Below are 19,386 nucleotides of genomic sequence, written 5' to 3' on the forward strand. Positions count from 1 at the left end.
TACATGATAACTACCGGTCTTTAAGTGGTAGGGGATTGCATATTGTGCCCTGCTGCTGAGAGCACCCTATCACAAATCTACAGACACTGCACCAATCCAGTGATGCAAATATTATCCTGACTTCAATAAGCTGTTCTTTTAGTCTAGGAAAAGATGGGCTCAAACTAAAACCTTGGCACCCTTAGGAACAGCAACGAATAAAGGAAGCTCTTGTGAAATATGAACCCACTCCTTCAAAAGGAAGGATTTTCAATTTTCTGGTTCTCACCCAGCAACCAATGCTTCCAGGTAGCTGCTCAGCACCTGCTCACTAACCAAAATCATAACAGCTCTTTCCCCAGCTGACCACCTCTAAATATACAACCTGGGTAACTCCCAGCCAGCTGGGAGCTGCGTTTGGAGATGTCTGCCTGGAACAAGCTGGCTTTGATAGAAACCCTGGGGGGGGGGGGGATTCCAAGGGGATGGGAGACAAAAATCATTTATAGCATCCTCTCACGGTCTCATTCCGACTCTGGATACCTGATCTTCTCTCTTAAGCCATCCCTCTGGCCTCTCACAGCTACACTTGATATTTTATTCCAACCACATCTGAACAACAGTGAAGAGCTGGTGCTTGAGAATAACAGGAAGAGCCAGTATGGCAGGTGCTTCTGAAGAAGAGAAACTTAAGCAGGAAGGAAGGGATTTTGATCATATAACCTTGCTGCTGCTCTTACCGCTCTAACTTTGGAATACTCTTTGAAGTCCCCAGCTATTACTTAATCAACTGCTTTCCTTCAGATGGGAGGGAGGCAGCAAGAAGCAAACTTGAAGAGTCGTTGAGTACTTTCTTAATAGGATGGTATCGTTCATGCTAAACAGTGGAGAAGAGGAAGGCAGAAGCCAACTGACTTAGAGTATATACCCTTAAGGTTCTTTGCAGATTGCAAATAATAAGTCAAAGGAGAATCAAGCAAATGTGCACTTAGATGGGACAGTAGGTGGAGGTCAAAGGGCATACTACTTATCAAGCCAAGCATGTGTCTACTCCATTGTATATAAAAATAACTTCATGATAATAAGAGCCTTAACAGAACTTCCAGGCAAAAATCATGAACAGTCAAACCTGAAGCAGCTGGTTCATAAACCAGATCTGACTATCCTCTAAAAGTTTTTTTTTAAAGGAGGGGGTAGAGAAGAGAGAGATATCAAGAAAACTCTAGGGATTTACTTTTAGAAAAATAAAGTAGAAGTACAATAACTTACTAATTAACAGTTTGCCCTGCCTTCTACTTAACGTTCTAGTTATTTTCATCTGGGATATGGTACTGAGACTCCTTTGGTCACTTTACTAGATAACCTACATCAAAAACTAGATAGAGTATGGAATCTGTTTATTTCCTTTAGATCTCTCATATCACTGGTTATGGTAAATTTATGGGCAATCTTGTGCATACTATTCTAAGAGATTCTGTCATTTTTGTATGGGCATGCCCAGAAACTGTAATTTTATGCCTTGGCGCACATATATGCTGTTCTACAAGATTTTTGTTTTCTGAATGCTATCTACATGAAACAATTGGAGGTCATGCAGAGCTTTAAAAGATATAATCAGCATGCTCTATTGCAGGGGTGTCAAAATGGCAGCCGATGGGCTGAATGCGTCACACACAGGCCACGCCCTCTCAGCTCCGCAAAGGGGGGAACCATCACGATATGTCACATGAGAGCAACATGATGCTGCGAGTTTGACACCCATGCTCTGTTCCCAGAGAACGCTAGTTTGAGATTTAAGATTACTCATTGGCCCCCCACAATTAGCAGGTGGCAACTCTGATGAAAAATGTGCATGGCAAAAATATGGCTAGCCTTTCCCTGAGCCAGTCAGTGAAGGTGAGCCATGCCTTGTTTACAATCCTTGCACTGTAATGTACTTAATGGCCAGAAATTAAAACTGATGTAGAATGTAATATCAAGACTGCCAACAAATGTTTGCACTAGTTATCAAGCACTTTCTAGGCACAAATTAAGGTGCAGACATTGAACTAAAGCTTAAGGCACAATTATTGGCAAAACTGCCTAACTCAGTATGGACTTGGCCAGTTCCTTTGATCAGGAAGCAATGCCTTACTGAAATGCCCCTTCTGCCAGAAATTTGATCATCAGGGACCATCTCCTTTTTTCTATTGTTTCTGCCCACCCCTCCAGATCTAGTAGAAGGGCCATAAATCATGCTCTCTCAATGACAAATACCTGCCCTGTGGAACATCCTCCTCCTGAGATTTGGACAGCATCATCTAACATTAGTCTTTTGCAAGGCTCTGAAGACCTGGTGAATAGATGAGCTCTATTAATATTAATGGTGAGTAAGATGGGCGGTTTATCCTTGAGTTATGTTTCATGTATTTATCTGTTTAATTCTAGGGTTAGAATTCTAGTAAGACCGCCAGTCTCACATGCATGACCTGGGCAACTACTATACTCACTTATTACAAATGCCTTCTCTTATCCAGCTTCCAGGCTATGGATGCACTCCTTATAAGGAGATGCATTTGATTCATGCTCTCTCACTATTTAAGAAGATGGTAAAACACTTTCATTTACCAAACATTTCATGGACCGTATTTTTCGGAGCATTCCCTCAAAAGAGGCTGAAAACCTGGGTGCATCTTATACACTAAATACAGCATTTTTTGCCTCCTTCACCAAGATGGCCATGCATAGCCTTTAGGAGGCTTCCAGTGTGCTCCTGGGGGCAGGGGGGGATGAGTGAAAAATGGGCCATTTTTGCTCAATTTTGCCCCCCCCCCAGCCCCCAGGAATACTCTATAAGCCTCCAAAAGGCTGTGCATGCAATTGTTTGGGCAGAAAATGGGCCATTTTTTGCTCGCTTTTTGGGGGGCCACTCCCAGCACCACTCTGCAAGCCTCCTAAAGGCTATTCATGCCTTTTTTTGGAAAAAATACGGTAAATTCTTTTAATGACTGCATTTAATGTTGGCTTTGGTTTTAGCCAATTTTTTGATATTTATACTCTGTATATTTTAATTGTTGTAGACTGTCTTGATTGTTGGAGTAAATAGAAAGCTGGGATATAAAGAAGTAAGAATAGCTATGTTATCTTCTTTTGATCTCTACAGTGATTTGTAAGTGTAGTGAATTTAGATCAGGTACTTTCCACACATTGTGAATTATGGCTGTTTGTTTAAGATTGCTTAATGAGACAGTTAAATCCAGGAACTTCCTGATTTGTAATTCAATACTATAAAAAATAAATTGCACTAGGTCTCAGTTTAATGACAGTCTGACACCTCAAATGTTTTTTGACTGCCAACTCCAAGAATTTCCATACTGGCTAAGAATTCCAATCCAAATAAATCCAGGAGTGCACCAGGTTTGGGAAGGTTATTATTTATTTATTTATTAGACTTCTATACCGCTTAATAGGGCTTTCAGCCCTCTAAGCGGTTTACAAATTTTTTAGCAAATTGAGTCAGCAACTTGCCCCCCCCAGTCTGGGTCCTCATTTCACCCACCTCGGAAGGATGGAAGGCTGAGTCGACCTTGAGCTGGTGAGATTTGAACCGCTGAACTGCAGATCACAGTCAGCTGAAGTGGCCTGCAGTACTGTACTCTAACCACTGCGCCACCTCGGCTCTTATTAGGTTATATTAGGTTGGAAATACTTTGAAGAACCGTAGTTTGGTGAAATTTCTTATAATGTAGTTTCTTATAAGTTTCTTTCTTATACTGAGCCTCGGTGGCGCAGTGGTTAGAGTGCAGTACTGCAGGCTACTTTTGCTGACTGCCGGCTGACTGCAATTTTGCAGTTCAAATCTCACCAAGCTGAAGGTTGACTCAACCTTCCATCCTTCCGAGGTGGGTAAAATGAGGGCCCAAATTGTTGGTGGCAATATGCTGACTCTGTAAACTGCTTAGAGAGGGCTGTAAAGCATTGTGAAGCGGTATATAAGTCTAAGTGCTATTTCTAGTGCTATACCCTAATATTCTCCCATGGCGATAGTTCCCCAGGTTCTACATACGTACATACTGTAGACCTTGCTTACCAATTGCCTCATTCAATGACCATTTGAAGTTACAATAGTGCTGAAAAAAATAAATTTACAACCAATGTCTGCTTTTATGACATTTGCAATGTTCCTGAGTTTTGTGATCATTTCATTCAGTATATATTGTCCTGTACTAGACCTGTGGTTTTTATTCCTTTCCCCTTGCAGAACAAAGATATTGGATAGGAAGGGATCACAATGTGGTTGTATTCCCCATTATATGCTTGCGTATTCCTTTGTAATCCCTTCCTCTCCAATCTCTCTACTGTGCAAGGAGGGGAGAAAAGAATAGCAATAGCATTTAGGCTTATATACCATCCCATTGTGTTTTGCAGCACTCTCTGGGTGGTTTACAATATAAGCATTATTTGAATATTGCCCCAAACAATCAGGGTCCTTATTTTATGGACCTCAGAAGGATGGAAGGCTGAGTCAACTTTGAGCCTCGTAAGGCCAACTGATTACCAAGTCCATCTTCTTAACAGGACAGCTTGAGTCTATTTAAAAACATTGGTAGGAATGGCAATTTCCCTTTCTGGATTTCAAACATCCATGTTTGAGCCACTTTATACAGCAGAAGAGGCAAAAACAAAACAGGACGTGTTACTAGATTGGTGGGTGATTTGCAATAGATCTGAAAATATCTGATTGCTAATTGCTGAACAGCAATAACAACAAAATAACAAAAAATAAAAATAATGTATTTTTCCCACCATCGCTGATTCAAATAACTGAGATAAAAAACAACAACAAATGAACAGTACTGGATATTTATATGATCAGACTTCAAAGTCAGTTCTAGCATCCAAATCTATTATTTTATCTCAGCCACATGCACAAAAATGTCCTATTTCTTAATTCTGCTAAGAGTATTTATGTGCTTTAAAACTAGACTTTATACCCAACACCATATGATTGCTTCTACAAATCACAACAGGAGTGGGGAACCGGAAGAACTTGGTTGCTGCTGAAAAACAATGTTCTGTAACGACAGGTCCAATTTTGAGGGAAGAAATGGAAGGTAATTTAGCAACTTCTAGAGAGCTCATGGGTTCCATATCCCTGAATAAGTTAGAAAAAGTAGACCCCCACTCCTGAAATCTTCCTATCTTCACCTCTGGAAGAGAGGTATCACATCTGGTTTCTCACCTGTACAGCCAAAGGATCAGAAGGGTCCACAACAACAGCACTGTTGGAGCCAGTGTCAACCACAAGATAGCTGTAATTATCAGACAGGACAGGGATAGGCAGGATCTTCAAACCTGAGAAAACAGACAGAAAGCAAAGAAGGAAGAAAAGGAGGAAAATGAGCCCAGAAAACCCTCCATTGAACCTGCAACATCTATATTGCTATTTGGAAGTATATTTTGTTGGCCACCTTGAATAATTGTTTAAAAGAGAACTTTAAAAAAAGATATTGAGACATTACAATTAGAGGAAACAAAAATGATTTTAAAAGTTCAATAGAGTTAGATAAATGGCAGCAACTATGGGAACGAAATTATAAATTAACAATGGCAACTGTGTGTAAAGAGAATTTGTACAAAATGTTTTATAGATGGCACATGACACCTGAAAGATTGGCAAAAGTATTTAAAGACAAATCAACCAAATGTTGGAAATGCCACCAAACACTGGGATTGTATTATCACATATGGTGGACATGTATAAAAGCGAAAAAATACTGGGCAAGAATTTGAATGTGGTTGAAGAAGATGACACAGCAACATATTGACTTAAAACTGGAATTGTTCTTGTTGGGTATCTTACCAGGGAAATAAAGTAAAGAAAATGTATGTTTGATTATTCATGTAATAACTGTGGCTAGAATTGTATTTGCAAAAAATTGGAAAGCTGAAGAAATCCCTAAAGATAAAAATGTGATTATATTAGTTTGTGTAGAAATGAATAGATTAACACTAGCAATTAAAGGAAAGGAAGAATCTGATTATTATAATATTTGGGGATTATTTTATCACTGGTTAGAACATGAATATGAATAAAAAGTATAAAATTAAATAATTTAGGAAGAGAAATATTATAATAGGAGATATGTTAAGTTGTAATGTTAAAATAAGAATATATATAAAAAGAATTTAGTGGTAACTTGCAACTATTATGACACCAAAAAAAAATTGTACTCAAACAACACACTGATTAATGAATGATGAAATGTTTGTTTTAAAAGGAAAAAAATAAAAAATGTTTACCAAAAAAATGATTTTAAAAGATTGGCCTATGCAGCCCAGCACCTTTCTAAGTCTGAGAGAGATGAGAGTTCCTTGAATGACTTTATCTAATGAGCAATAGAGAAAAACGCTCAGTAATTTCAACCAGGGTTCTGGGGGCATAGAAGTTCAAGTACAGTAATCTTGCTGTCTCTTCCATCAAACATGCTGCAATCTCGGATGATCTCAAAGAGCAAACCATGAAACTAGTCAGCGTCCTTCCCAAGGTTTCTGACAAAGTCAGTTTGTAGAATTTTGCACCTGTACAAAAAGTCTTCTCTGTACAAATTGTTTGTTCAATTCAGGAGTATGAGTATGATTGAATCCCAAACATACAAACCAAATTTGACTCATTAATTCATTCTGGGCCATCTCAAGAAGCTAGTTTCCCTGACGGGATTTCTTCACTATCCAGTTACTACTTCTCAAAATTCATTGTCCAGAAGTTAAAACAAACAATTTGCCTCAAAACAATGCAGTAGGTACTTCTATCCAAAAATGCAATGGCAAAAGCCAAGCTCTCACCATTGAACTCCACAGGCTGGGGAACTGAGTGTCCTTGGGGATAACGCTGCCGTGCCTTCTTTACCTGCCGTTTATATAACAGGTAGCCCAGCCGGGTGTGGGCGTACAGATTATACCTGAAGAATCGGAGAGGGAAATAGAGAGGCAAGTCAGAACAAGTTCACAAACAAAGACTTTGGTAGAGTACATTCCTGAGGATGATACTTAACAAAGCAGAGAAATTAATAGCCACCACTAGAGTTGCTGAACCATCCAGAAAACCGAAAGCAGAGGTACATGTAATTAAAAGAGACAAACATATCATCTAGACTCCATTCAGTATTCTAGGAGTAAACAGGTATGCACCCTCGAGCTGTGCCAAAGGTGCCAGAAAACTCAAATTATACAAGTATACACCCAGCTTATTTTTCTTTCTTTGACTGATGTTTATTTTGTCTTGTCTGCAAGTTTCTGAGGTTATTAATTAAAAAAGACTGAGAGTTGCAATGTCTTTTACATTGCTCTAGCAAAAATACATTTGCAAACTGTTAACAGAACTGGTATAAAAGCTGAATAAAAAGGGAGCCTACCAAATACATGCTTTTCTGATTTTTTTTTAAGTGGAATTGGAAAAAGTTGTTGGGTTTTGACCCTTAGATAAAAAATACTGGAAAAAGCACGCGCAGTATCTAAACTCAGAACAAATCCAGATAAACAGTTTTTCAGGCCAACTGCAGCCAAGACATTCCCCCAATTCAGTGTTCCCCTCTGGGGAATTCTTGATGGAGAGATGAACCCTTAATTGCGCCTCATACATTACTGTATCACCCTGAAACTCTTGGCAATCGATTCACATTCTCATTTAATGACAACACACTGAGTGACTGTTCAAACGAAGGCACTGACAAGTGATATTTATGATCAGTTCTTATACTTGTGCAGTGTCTCTCTGTGGTCATAGGATGATAATCCCAGTACTCAATTACTAGCTCACAATTACGAAGCTGTAGTGTGCTGTGGTCACAACATCACCATTTGTGACTTTCACTGCCGCCTTCTGATAAGCAAAGTCCATGGGAAAAGCCAGCAGGAGGTCACAAATGGCAAAGACATGACATTTCACTTAATAATGGTATAGGATTCACTTAACAACAGCAACAAGAAGTGCCAGGAATGCTGTCGCTAAGCATTGTAGTCATGTGCTATCACATTTTACAACTGCATCACTTAGCAACTAATGGCTGTTGTTGACCAAGGACTACAGGTATGTCTCATTCTTAAAAGCTCCCCATCAATCCACAAACTTCTGGAGAAAAATATGGAATCACCAACAAGCCAAGATTTTCTGCAGCAATTTGTGGTGGGTGCTGCCAAAGATGGCCAAAGGTGAGGATTCTGGTGAGAATGGGGAGAGAAATGAGCTCAGAAAACCTCTGTGCGAGAAGACTGGAAACACATAGGAAACATGAAAACTGTGAACTCCAGCTTGTTGGCATGAAGGTAGATCCCGCTTACAATAAAATTCCCTATCTCGCTCAAAGCAGCTGTACCACGCCAATGAAAACAGATCCCACAAGCTGCATGTCAAAGGTACATCCATCAAACAGCACAGTACATCAGCCTTAAAATGCATTGGATCACAAGCTAGCCCATGCTCAGGGTGGATGATGGGTTGTAATCCCATACTTCTAAGAGTCTTGCAACAAAAGAATAGGGCTACTTATATTAAAAGTGGCTGGGGAGGTTTCAAGAACATTAGATTCATAAAAGTTTGAAAGTGAGCCAGCTTTTCTCCCAAGGTGCCCCCACTCCAGAGCCATTTCCTGGAAGATTGAGCAGCCTCTAAGCTGAGTCCACAATAACTTCCTTCAACAAAGCAACATCTGAGAATCTAGTTTTCCTGTGTTATCAGCTGCAGCATTCACATGGTTGAGCCTTCAGACTAAACTTGCAATGAAACAGTATCCAGTTTTTTAAAAAAAATTTCCTGGGACAGCAGGCCCACACAAACTCAGAATGGGGCGCTGGTTCTTACCTGATACGCCCCTTCTCAAGGTGGAGACAGCGGTCATGCATGGGTTAACTCAGTCAATAACCAATAGAATTGAGTCTACCAAATTGATGTCATCACCTCAGAGGAGTGTCCTCCCGCTTTTGTGACGAAGGAGATAAGTAGACTGCTGTGCGTTAGTTGACTGCTTTCAATCCTCTGAAACTCCAGCCTAGCTTCCAGAACTCCCTCCGTGAACTAAGCCAGGAACCAAAGGGTGGGGATGATCGCTGTCTCCATCTGCCTCGAGAAGGGGCGTTATCAGGTAGGAACCAACGCCCCATTCTCCAACGTTGGTGGAGACAGCGGTCATGCATGGGACGTACCAAAGCTGGGCGTGTCCCCGGGTGGGAATGAGACTGGGCTAGGAGCTTGAAGAGGGAAGGACCTATTGAATCATGCAGACGTGATAGCCACCGGAAAGGTTGTTTTCAATGTGAGGTGATACAGGGAGGCCGACCTGAGAGGCTCGAAGGGTGGTCCAGTGAGAAAGTCAAGGACTTTGGTTAGATCCCACGAGGGACAGGAGGGCAGAGATTAGATTTGCCCTTAATGAAGCAGCATACATGAGGGTTAGGAGAGAGGCTCATCCTGGTGAAGAGAGAGAACCGAAGAGAGAGCCGACACCTGCCTCTGTAAGGTATTAGGCACAAGTCCTTTATCTAGTCCCTGTTGCAGGAACTCCAAAACCTGGGAAACTGAAGCCTCCAGGGGCGAAACCTCTCTAGAAAGGCACCATGTGCTGAAAGTCTGCCATGTTGATTCGTAGATTCTATTAGTGGCTGGGGGTCGAGAAGCCTGAATAGTTTGAATTACAGCCTCAGAAAGGTTTGCTGCCCTCAAGACCTCCCGCTCATCCTCCATGCGGTTAGGCTGAGCCAAGATAGGTCGGGATGGTGAATGGATCCCTGGTGAAGAAAGGACGGTATCAGGGGAAGATGCCACTCTGGGTCCACTGAGAGGTTAACTAGGTCCGCAAACCATGGATGGCGCGGCCAATGGGGGGCGAGTAGGATGAGTTCGTCCTCTTCCTCTATCATTTTCTGAATGACCCTCTGTATCAGGGGGAAGGGAAGGAAGGCGTACAGGAAACCGAGGGGCCACCTGGACCTTAAGGCATCCGTCCCTTCCGCACCTGGTGTCATGTAGCAAGACAGGTACCTGGGCAGTTGGTTGTTGGATGCTGTTGCGAAGAGATATAGCACCGGGGTCTCATACCTGGTTAACAGCTGTTTGAAGATGCAACGGTTGAGCGTCCACTCCACAGGATCGATTGTTGTGCAGCTCAACCAGTCTGCTCCACTGTTCCCTCTAAGGTGCGCGCGTGCGCGGCCGCGCACATGGAAAGAAATCCCCGCGCAGAAGTTTCTAACTGCCGCGCAGAGATTTCTACCAAAGCAAACGTGGGGAAGTCCTTTGCAGGCGGCTAGAACTGGCCTCCCGCAAAGGACCTCCCCAGTCTTGTTTTGATGAGCCGCCAGTCCTCTTGCTTCTTCTCCTTCATCAGCAAAGCTCCCGCTGGCTTCCTGGCCCATGGCAGTGGTGCCTCTCCCTCCACGCGGAGCACCTGAGCTGGCTCCCGCGTTATCCCTCCCCCTTCCTCCTCTGCCGTGCTTTTGAGGCCGCGGGAGCTAGTAGGAAAGCGGTGGAGGTGGAGGCGACGGCAGGGGTAACCCAGAGCCCAGCTGACTCCACCTCAGCTGGGCTCTGGGTTACCCCTGCCGCCGCCTCCACCTCCGCCGCTTTCCTACTAGCTCCCGCGGCCTCAAAAGCACGGCAGAGGAGGAAGGGGGAGGGATAACGCGGGAGCCAGCTCAGGGGCTCCGCGTGGAGGGAGTGGCACCACTGCCATGGGCGGAGGCGCCAGCGGGAGCTTTGCTGGTGAAAGAGAAGAAGCAAGAGGACTGGCGGCTTTGAAATGCAACCCCCTGGTCCCGCCGGCCGCGGATTTGATTCGGCGTAAGTGGGGGCCGAACACATGCTGAGCCGACTTTGCGCAGTGAGGCGGAGTAATTAACCCCCCCACAAAGAACGTGTGTGTGTGTGTGAGAGAGAGAGAGAGAGAGAGAGAGAGAGAGAGAGAATTGGATCAAAATTGGTGGCCAAAGGAGTGGAGGGAGGGAGGGAGGGAGGGAAGGAAGGAAGGAAGGAAGGAAGGGAGGGAGGAAGGAAGCCCTGCCCCCTGTGAAAAAAACTGAAGATGGAGCAGTGAATGAATAAACCATAAAAGCAACAAACAGTTAATGCGTAAGTAAGCTGAGGAGCAAGTTCTCAACTAAGGAAGCAATATAAGAAAGAAATATAAAAAGCTCAATATGCCAAAACACTTATTTTAGTCTTCATTTAATTACTTGTATTGTAGTCTGATGTAACGTCTTTTTAAAGTTAACGTTAGTTAGAAAATATAGGGTACAAAACTTAAATAATAAAAAAATTGTACATTCATTTTGAAAAATAAATGCAATACTTGATTAATTTCATATCTTTATTTAAAATAGTTTTGGCATGGCATATGATTTTATTGACTCAGTTGGAAATGATGTGGATGTTGTATCTGATTCTGAGGTATATATATTCTTAAGTAACATAACATATAGCATATTGTCCAAACTTGCTAGACTATTTAATTGATCTTACTACTTTAAAGGGGGAGAGTTTCATGATAAATTATTTTATTACATTTATGTTGCATTTATATATTATATTTATTACATTTATATTCCACATTATATATTTGTATTGTTATTTTAGTGTATATTGTCAATTTCGATAGATATTATATTGATATATCAATACTGATTTTAATCATACTAAATAACAATTACTGCTATTATTTATCAGCATTACATATTTACAGTTTTTAATATCGAGTTAGTCGTATTTTAGAATAATAGCGTTATCTTTTAATAGGATAATTGGCAAAATCTAATTCACATGTGATGGGTTGCATTCCAAAGGAATGTGAGAGGACAGGTTGCCTGCAAAATGCCAGGACCCAGGCCAGGACCCTGTTGGTGCCATGTCTCTCTCTAGCCAGTCTAACAATCTAAAAACTGAGCAGAGAGCCTTTTTTTTTTCAGGGTGAGCGGAAAAGTATAGTCTTTGAGTGGCACTTTTCATGCCTGGCATTCATCAGGCTGAAACCTCGCTAGCAATCGGCGCTTGACGCTTGGTATGTTGCGCAAATGTCCAGCAGACATGACAGCAGTTCAAACTGTGGCTCTCTTAGGTGCTCAGGCATGAAACTGTGCCGCTCAAACACTATACTTTTCCGCTCACACTGAAAAAAAATTAGAGGGAACATTGGTCTGCTCTGGTGTTGTTGGAGCCCGAGATGTGTTAGGCATGGAGGGAGAGAAGGTTGGCTGCCGCCCAGGTCCCTAGGACTCCATGAGGGATACTGCTCTCGCCCCCCCCTGGCGGTTGACATGCGCCTTGTCTGTTGTGTTGTCTATCTGAATTAGCACGTGTGTTGCGAATTGAAGATTGGAATTGAAGGAGAGCTAGATGGAGGCCCTCAACTATAGCCAATTCGTACTGTGGGAAAGGTCAGAGTCAGACCAGAGACTGAGCTATCTGATCCTCTAGGTGAGCGCCCCAACCCATCAAACTCATGTCCGTCGTAACTACGAGACGAAGTGGTTCCCTGAAGAGGGACTCCTGAGAGATGGCCAGTGAGATCCACCAGTCCAGAGAGTGAAGGACCTCTGGAGTCAACCTGACCTTCACTAGGGAACAGCTGCTGTTGGGTCTTCTGGAATGGCAGAAGAAACCATTGGAGGCAGCAGCTGTGAAGCCGTGCCCAAGGGACAATGGAGAAGCAAGAGACCATCTTCCCCAGCAGTTGAGACACCTGGAGAAGAGGGGCCTGCTGTCTCCTCCATACCTTAAAGGCTAAGTCCATGAGGCTGAACTGTCGTTCCCGAGACAGGAAGACTTTCCCCTGAGTGGAGTCGATGAGGGCTCCCAAGTGCACTAGACGAGAGGTGGGAACAAGGTATCTTTTCTCCTGATTGATGGAGAATCCCACCTCCTGAAGCACCTGTAAGGTATGCTGGAGATCCCGCAGGGCCTGGTTGTGTGACGTGGACAACAGGAGAATGTCGTCTAGGTAGCAAAAGATCTAAATGTGTCTTGCACGTAAGTGAGCTGCTACGACTGACAGGAGCTTGGTGAAGACCCTTGGGGCTGATGATAGCCCAAAGGGGAGGGCCCGATACTGAAAGTGAAGGCCCGCATAGACAAAGAGGAGGAACCGTCTAAGTCGTTTGTGAATGGGTATGTGGTGGTAGGCCTCCGTGAGGTCCACTGATGTGAGGAGATTGTGTTTGCGCACACTCTCTAGGATGGACAGGAGAGAGTGAATTTTTAATCTCCTGTACCTGATGAATTGATTTAAGACTTTGAGATTGAGGATTGCTCTCCAGCCCCCCGAAGACTTCAGCACAATAAAGAGACAAGAGTAGAACCCCCGTCCCACCTGGCTTGGAGGCACACGTTGAATGGCCTGAATGAGGAGCAGATGATGGATGACCTGCTCTACTAGGAGCCTCTTTTGAGGATCCCTGGATATGGGGCATGGGACAAAGTGGTTTGGAGGGCTGGAGCGCAAGTCGAAGAGAAGGCCGAATCTGACCGTGGACCTGACCCACACGTCGTTGGTGATGTTGTCCCAACAATCTGCGAAGGTCGACAGACGTCCCCCTATGGGGAGATCCTCCAGGCACTAACCTCTGCCTCTTGTAGGATCGGTTGGTATTGTCCCTGAATGACTTTCTGGGCTGGAATCTCTGGTTGTTTCTGTCTGACCTGTTGGAAAAGGAAGGGCCCTGTCTGGGGGGGGGGGGAGCCTGACATTGCGGACGGGAGCTGGAAGAACCCCGTCCTGACTCCGAAAGGGCTGCCTGCAATAAAAGGATTGACTGCGGCCCTATAGCAATAGCAGTAGACTTATATACCGCTTCATAGGCCTTTCAGGCCTCTCTAAGCGGTTTACAGAGAGTCAGCATATTGCCCCCAACAATCTGGGTCCTCATTTTACCCACCTCGGAAGGATGGAAGGCTGAGTCAACCCTGAGCCGGTGAGATTTGAACTGCTGACCTGCTGATCTAGCAGTAGCCTGCAGTGCTTGCTTTTAACCACTGCGCCACCTTGGCCCTCTTGTTTCTTAGTGGCCGGCTGCAAGACCTTCCATTTATCTTTGGACTCTAGAGGATCTACAGGATCTAATGGGGCCCCAAAGAGAAGGGATGAAGAATAGGGAGAGGAGGCAAGCCTCCACATGGCACGGGCTTCCGCCTACCACCGCTTTAGCCAAAGCAGGCGACAGGTGGAGATGGAGGATGCTATGGCCTTGGACGCAAAACGGGCCACGTCCAAGGAGGCATCTGCTGTGTATTCTAGGGCCGCTTTTATTTTGTTAATATCCCTGCGAGCCCTAGAATCCCTGGCTGGGAGCCTCGCTTGGAGTTGCCTTAGCCATAAGAGAGCAGAGCAACTAAAGAACGAAGCAGAGCCCAAGACGAGGCCTGGTGACTCTTGACCAGAGTTTGTTCTATTCTCTTGTCTTTGGGGTGAACAGCCTCCTCAGGAGCTGCTGAGGCTGCATTAGGAGAAGAAAGGCCAATTATAGGTAAGTCGATAGAAGGTACCTCTAAAGCCTTGGTGAGTTCTGCTCCTATGTTATACAGGCGCTTGTCAAAGATATTGGGGCCGGGACCTGTACCTGGTGATGCCCATTGGTTCTGGACCAATCTATGAAGAGTCGGGGAGACAGAATCACCTCCTTTTCCACCTTAGGCTGGATGAAGAGGGGGTCAGTAGTGTCCGCCTTGTCCACTTCTGTTCCTTGAGGTGCTTTAGGGGAAGGGATGTCCCAGCGATCCTCTTGGCCTTAAAGAGGAGAGAGTGAAAGACAGCAGTTTTGAACAAACCGACAAATGCAGATGGATCAGGGGGAAGACCATCGTCTTTCAAGATATCTGAATCTCTTGCCGGACATTCCGCTTCTCCAAAAACCAAAGGGGTGACTGGACGTGCCAAGGAGCTCATGCGATGAAGAAGCCGAGAGACCACCACCCCTGAGTCTGGAACCAGAAAAAGAAGCAGACCTATGTGGAGTAGGGTGGTTAGAAGACCTATGTTTAAGGGCAGCTGCTACGCCACATTCAATGGCCTCAGGTATCATATCTGCCATGCCAGGTGAGTAAGAGCAGCAGCGGCGGGGAAGAGGGGAAATTTCCTGCTGGTAGAGAGGCTCCTCATCTGGAGTGATGCTTCTGCCATCCTCAGATTCATCCTCACTTCAGGCGAGATCGCCTGAGCACCTGGCATCCTCAGGTTGAATGATGGATGCAGCAGGGGAGGGTCATCCTCCGAATCAGAGGATAGGTCAGGAGGAGTCCTAGGCTGAGTATGCCTCTGGGCCTGAAATAGATGGGATTCAGTGTGGTTGGTCTTGGTCTTGCTGGGAGGAACCTGGGTGGCACTGTCCTTTGCCTGTGGCTTGATTGCACCCCTATGGGACTCCCTGGGGGCCTTGGGAGAGGGTTCCATGGGGGAGGCTTCTGGGACAGGCTTGCGTTTGTGAGTCCCAGAAGAAGGGGTCTTGTTGGTGGGTAGAGGCACTTGTGGCTCAGGGGCAGGAGATGAGGCCATGGTCTGTACTCACGACTCCTTGAAATGCCCAAAACGGCCACCGGAGATCTTCGCACCAAAACAAAATGGCCACTGAGGCTACAGAGCCTATGGGCTGGGCGCCATGAGGTAGCTGAGGCCGCAGAACGAGGGAGGGTGTCAAAGGCCCTGCGGAGAGGCTGAGAAGAGTAGCAGCGGCGATCCGGTGGAGGCGGGAGCACTGAGGGGCGGGGGAAGCGTGTAGAGGATTTTTTTCGGCTGCTGGTGGCTTTGGCGGTGCTTGGAGGTGGCTGAGGGCTTGGCGGCACGAGGAAAAGGCCCGGAGGCCAGCAGAGGCGGCAGTGCTGAGCGGAACCTCTAACGGCCGTTGCTGGGAGGCGCTGCTTGCAGAAGAGCCTCTGAAATTGCCGGTAAGCTCAGGAGGCAGAAGCCTCGAAGAAGCCCTGGTGAGTCTCTTCAAGAAGCCCGGGGGCTAATTGAGAGCTCTGAGGAGCTATCCACTAATTCTTCCCAATTTGGATGTAATTTAGGTGAAATTTAGAAAAAAATCCAATTAAAGACAATTATAATATCTACAAAAGTTGAGGAGAAAGCAGTTAGCACAGCCAGTTCAGATTGAACCGAGTCTAAAAAAGGAGGACACTCCTCTGAGGCGACGACATCACTTTGGTAGACTCAGTTCTATTGGTTACTGAGTTAACCCATGCATGACTGTTGTCTCCACCAACGTTGGAGAATGGGACAGGCAAACCACACATACAAGAAAACTTCTTTCCCTGCAGGATTGAAATCATTTTAACCAAAATGTCTGCAGATGGGCTCAAATCTCTGAAGGAAAAGATCTAAAATCTTGCATTTAGGTAGCAGTGCCTGTTCTATCAGGAACTGCTTAACCAGGATCCTAAGATCCAAGAATAGGAAGCCAAGGACCACTGTGAAGCCTCCAAAAGACACAACTGTAGTGATAAACATCCACATTTGGTCCCTGGTTATCACAGTCAAAAGTCTTTCAAAGATACATTTTCCATACATTTCTTTTTCTTAGCTCGCAGGCTAATCATTCTGTAGAGATTTTATCGTTTTGAAACCTAGCTGTATAGATTTTAACTATTCTATTTTAAATTCTATTCTAAATATTCTATTTTAAATTCTATTCTAAATATTCTATTCTAAATTCTCTCAATAGGCATAACAATACTGTATCTGATCCCCATATTGTGCATATACGAAAGACTGAGGACAGGCAACATACCCATAAAGGTAAAGGTTCCCTTCGCAAATATGTGGTAGTCGTTCCCGACTCTAAGTGGGGTGCTCATCTCCTCAGTCCAAAGACATCACTGGGGTCATGTGGCCAGCATGACTAAACGTCGAAGGACCATGGAATGCTGTTACCTTCCCACCAAGGTGGTTCCTATTTTTCTACTTGCATTTTTACATGCTTTCAAACTGCTAGGTTGGCAGCAGCTGGGACAAGTAACGGGAGCTCACTCCCTTACGTGGTGCTGGGGATTCGAAAGGCCCAACTGCCGACACAAGCTCAGCGTCTTAGCCACTGAACCACCCCATCCCTAACGTGCCCATGCCACCTAGTAAATGTGTGGTCAAGGTTTCCCAATTCAGTTTTGGAGTTATAATAAGCTTGCATCGGAGATAAGCACACAATTCAATCCTATCACCATGCAGACACGCTAGTAATCTAACTTCTAACTAAGTTCAATCAAGTTATCACAGTAAGCTTCATGTAGCAAATAGTGTGTAATATACTTTCCAGAACCAAATCAATGAATACAAAAACACCCTTTGTTTCTGCGAGTTCTGTAACAGGGAAGAAGTTAAACAAACACTTTGAACTTTCCCCCCCTCAAAAGCTTATAATTCCTTGGAGTTTCCTCATCACGGGGGATTTCTCATTATTTGCTAAAAAGCCCAGATGGCTGATTTACGGGAAGGATGTGACAGAGGAAGGAAGAAACTAACTGCACCCAGGAGATAGCCAAGCAATGGAAGGAACCAAGTGAACGGGATAAGCAATGGTATGATAGAGGCCATGTGTAGGAATGGTAAGGAATAAAACTGTGGATAAGGAGCCCAGAAAAACAGATAAGGCATGTGGAAAAGATCACATGCATTTAATGGGGGGGGGGGGGAAACAACCAGGAGGAAGAAAACTGGGATGGGATATCTTGCCCATCCTTGCAATAGTTCCAAATGGAATAATCTTTTGTTACTTTTTAAACAACAAAAAGAGCTTATACCGGTAGTCCTTGACTTACAACAGTTTGTTTAGTGACCATTTGAAGTTACAATGGCATTGAAAGTGACATGACCATTGTTCACATCTACAACCATTGCAGCATCCCCATTGTCACATGATTTACATTCAGGTGCTTGGCCACTGGTTCATATTTATGATGGTTGCAGCATCCTGGAGTCATGTGATCAGCTTCACTTAACAACCATGCTACTAACTTAACAACTACAGTGATGCTTTTAGCAAATGTGGCAAGAAAGGTCGTAAAATGGGGCAAAACTTAGTTAAAACATTTTTCACTTAGCAACAAACATTTTGGGCTCAATTGTGGTTGTAATTCAAGGACTACCTGCATTAAGGCAGTCCCCATTTCTCATGCATTTTTCAAAGGAGAAAAAAAGCAGGTTCCATTCGGTGCTACATCCAGTCAATCATGCAAATCTTATCCCACGAAAACACAGTATATTCTTTTTAGTTTTTATTACTAGGCTCTTCTCTAGCTGGGTAGGAAAACTAGGTACATCTAGCAATATTAAATTCAGAACACAAGCTCTGAATATTCTGCTCAAAATGAATATCATCTTTTCTTTGAATGGATAGGAACCTTTAATTTACTAGAAAGCACAGCTGAACTCTTTTAATATGATATTGATAAAGGTATTATGGGGATCACAACAATGAGTAGAAAAGGGATTTAAGTATATCGTTCAAAACATTACGGAAACACTCTTTCAGATTACTGGTACTTATTTATAAAATGAAGACTCCCATTTATATAATGAAGGGCTTATAAGAGCTGAGCAGCTGATGGAAAATATGTCAGACCAAATGAGAGGAAAATAAACATGAAGTCATGCAGATTCCGATAGGGATAGTTTTTCTACGGGATTACATTTCTTGACTAATAATACATCTTTAATTAGTTTTCCTCAACCTGGTGAACTAGAGAAGTGCTGAATTGTTATTGTAAACATTCCCAGGGAAAATACCCAGCATGTGGGAGGATGGGTGTTGCAATACCATATTACTGGAAAGGAACTGGATAGGACTAGCCATCTTAAAATCATGACAGCAATACACTACAATACAATCAAATGGATATACAATCAGATTCCATGCACTCTGCAGACAGCCAATATCAAGAGGATGTAAAACAAAAACCCCAAAAATACACAACCTTTTATTCTAAGCAAATGGAACAATTGAACCAGTGAAGAAATATGTTCTCTAGGGGAACAGAGGAGGAGGGAGTGACTGGCAAACTACTTAGTAAACCAACACTTATCAACCCTTATATAAAAAAACCAGCTGGTTTGTTCATTCTACCATGTGCAGCAGCTGCTTTCAAGTTGTGTTTTTGATCCTGGCCTGTAGAAACAACTCTGCATCCAAGGTAATGGTCAGATAAGCAGGCACCAGACTGACCTGTCAATAGGCAAAGTCCAAAGTACAGATGACCACTCCTAGGAAAAACACGCCCATGGCAGGAATTTTTATGAAAACACATAGAAGACAACTCCCCAAATGAGCACAGAACCGGAACAGACGTAGTCCTCGACTTACAACAGTTCATTCAGTGATCATTCAAAGTTACAACAGCAGAGGGAAAAGGTGGCATATGACCACTTTTCACACTTATGACAATACAATACAATAGCAGAG

The 19,386-nt window shown here is 43.9% G+C and overlaps 1 protein-coding gene across 2 annotated transcripts in view; it reads right to left on the minus strand.

Annotated features, from left to right (window-relative positions):
* PNKD (PNKD metallo-beta-lactamase domain containing) overlaps positions 1 to 19,386 on the minus strand; it is a 38,850-nt gene that overhangs the window by 12,532 nt on the left and 6,932 nt on the right. The window contains exons 2-4 of one of the 2 annotated variants that reach the window (XM_087712748.1): positions 14,560 to 14,726; positions 6,805 to 6,920; positions 5,201 to 5,313 (exon numbers count right to left, since the gene is read on the minus strand). In XM_087712748.1, the coding sequence (XP_087568874.1) occupies positions 5,201 to 5,313; positions 6,805 to 6,920; positions 14,560 to 14,573 (243 nt within the window). In that variant the 5' untranslated portion in view covers positions 14,574 to 14,726. The remainder of the gene's footprint in view (positions 1 to 5,200; positions 5,314 to 6,804; positions 6,921 to 14,559; positions 14,727 to 19,386) is intronic. The other variant, XM_014058914.2, reaches the window with a different exon arrangement.

Source organism: Thamnophis sirtalis, unplaced genomic scaffold, assembly GCF_051295495.1.
Source record: "Thamnophis sirtalis isolate CommonGarterSnake01/CBP01778 unplaced genomic scaffold, rThaSir2_p1.2 scaffold_1, whole genome shotgun sequence".
In the NCBI taxonomy this organism is placed as follows: domain Eukaryota; kingdom Metazoa; phylum Chordata; class Lepidosauria; order Squamata; family Natricidae; genus Thamnophis; species Thamnophis sirtalis.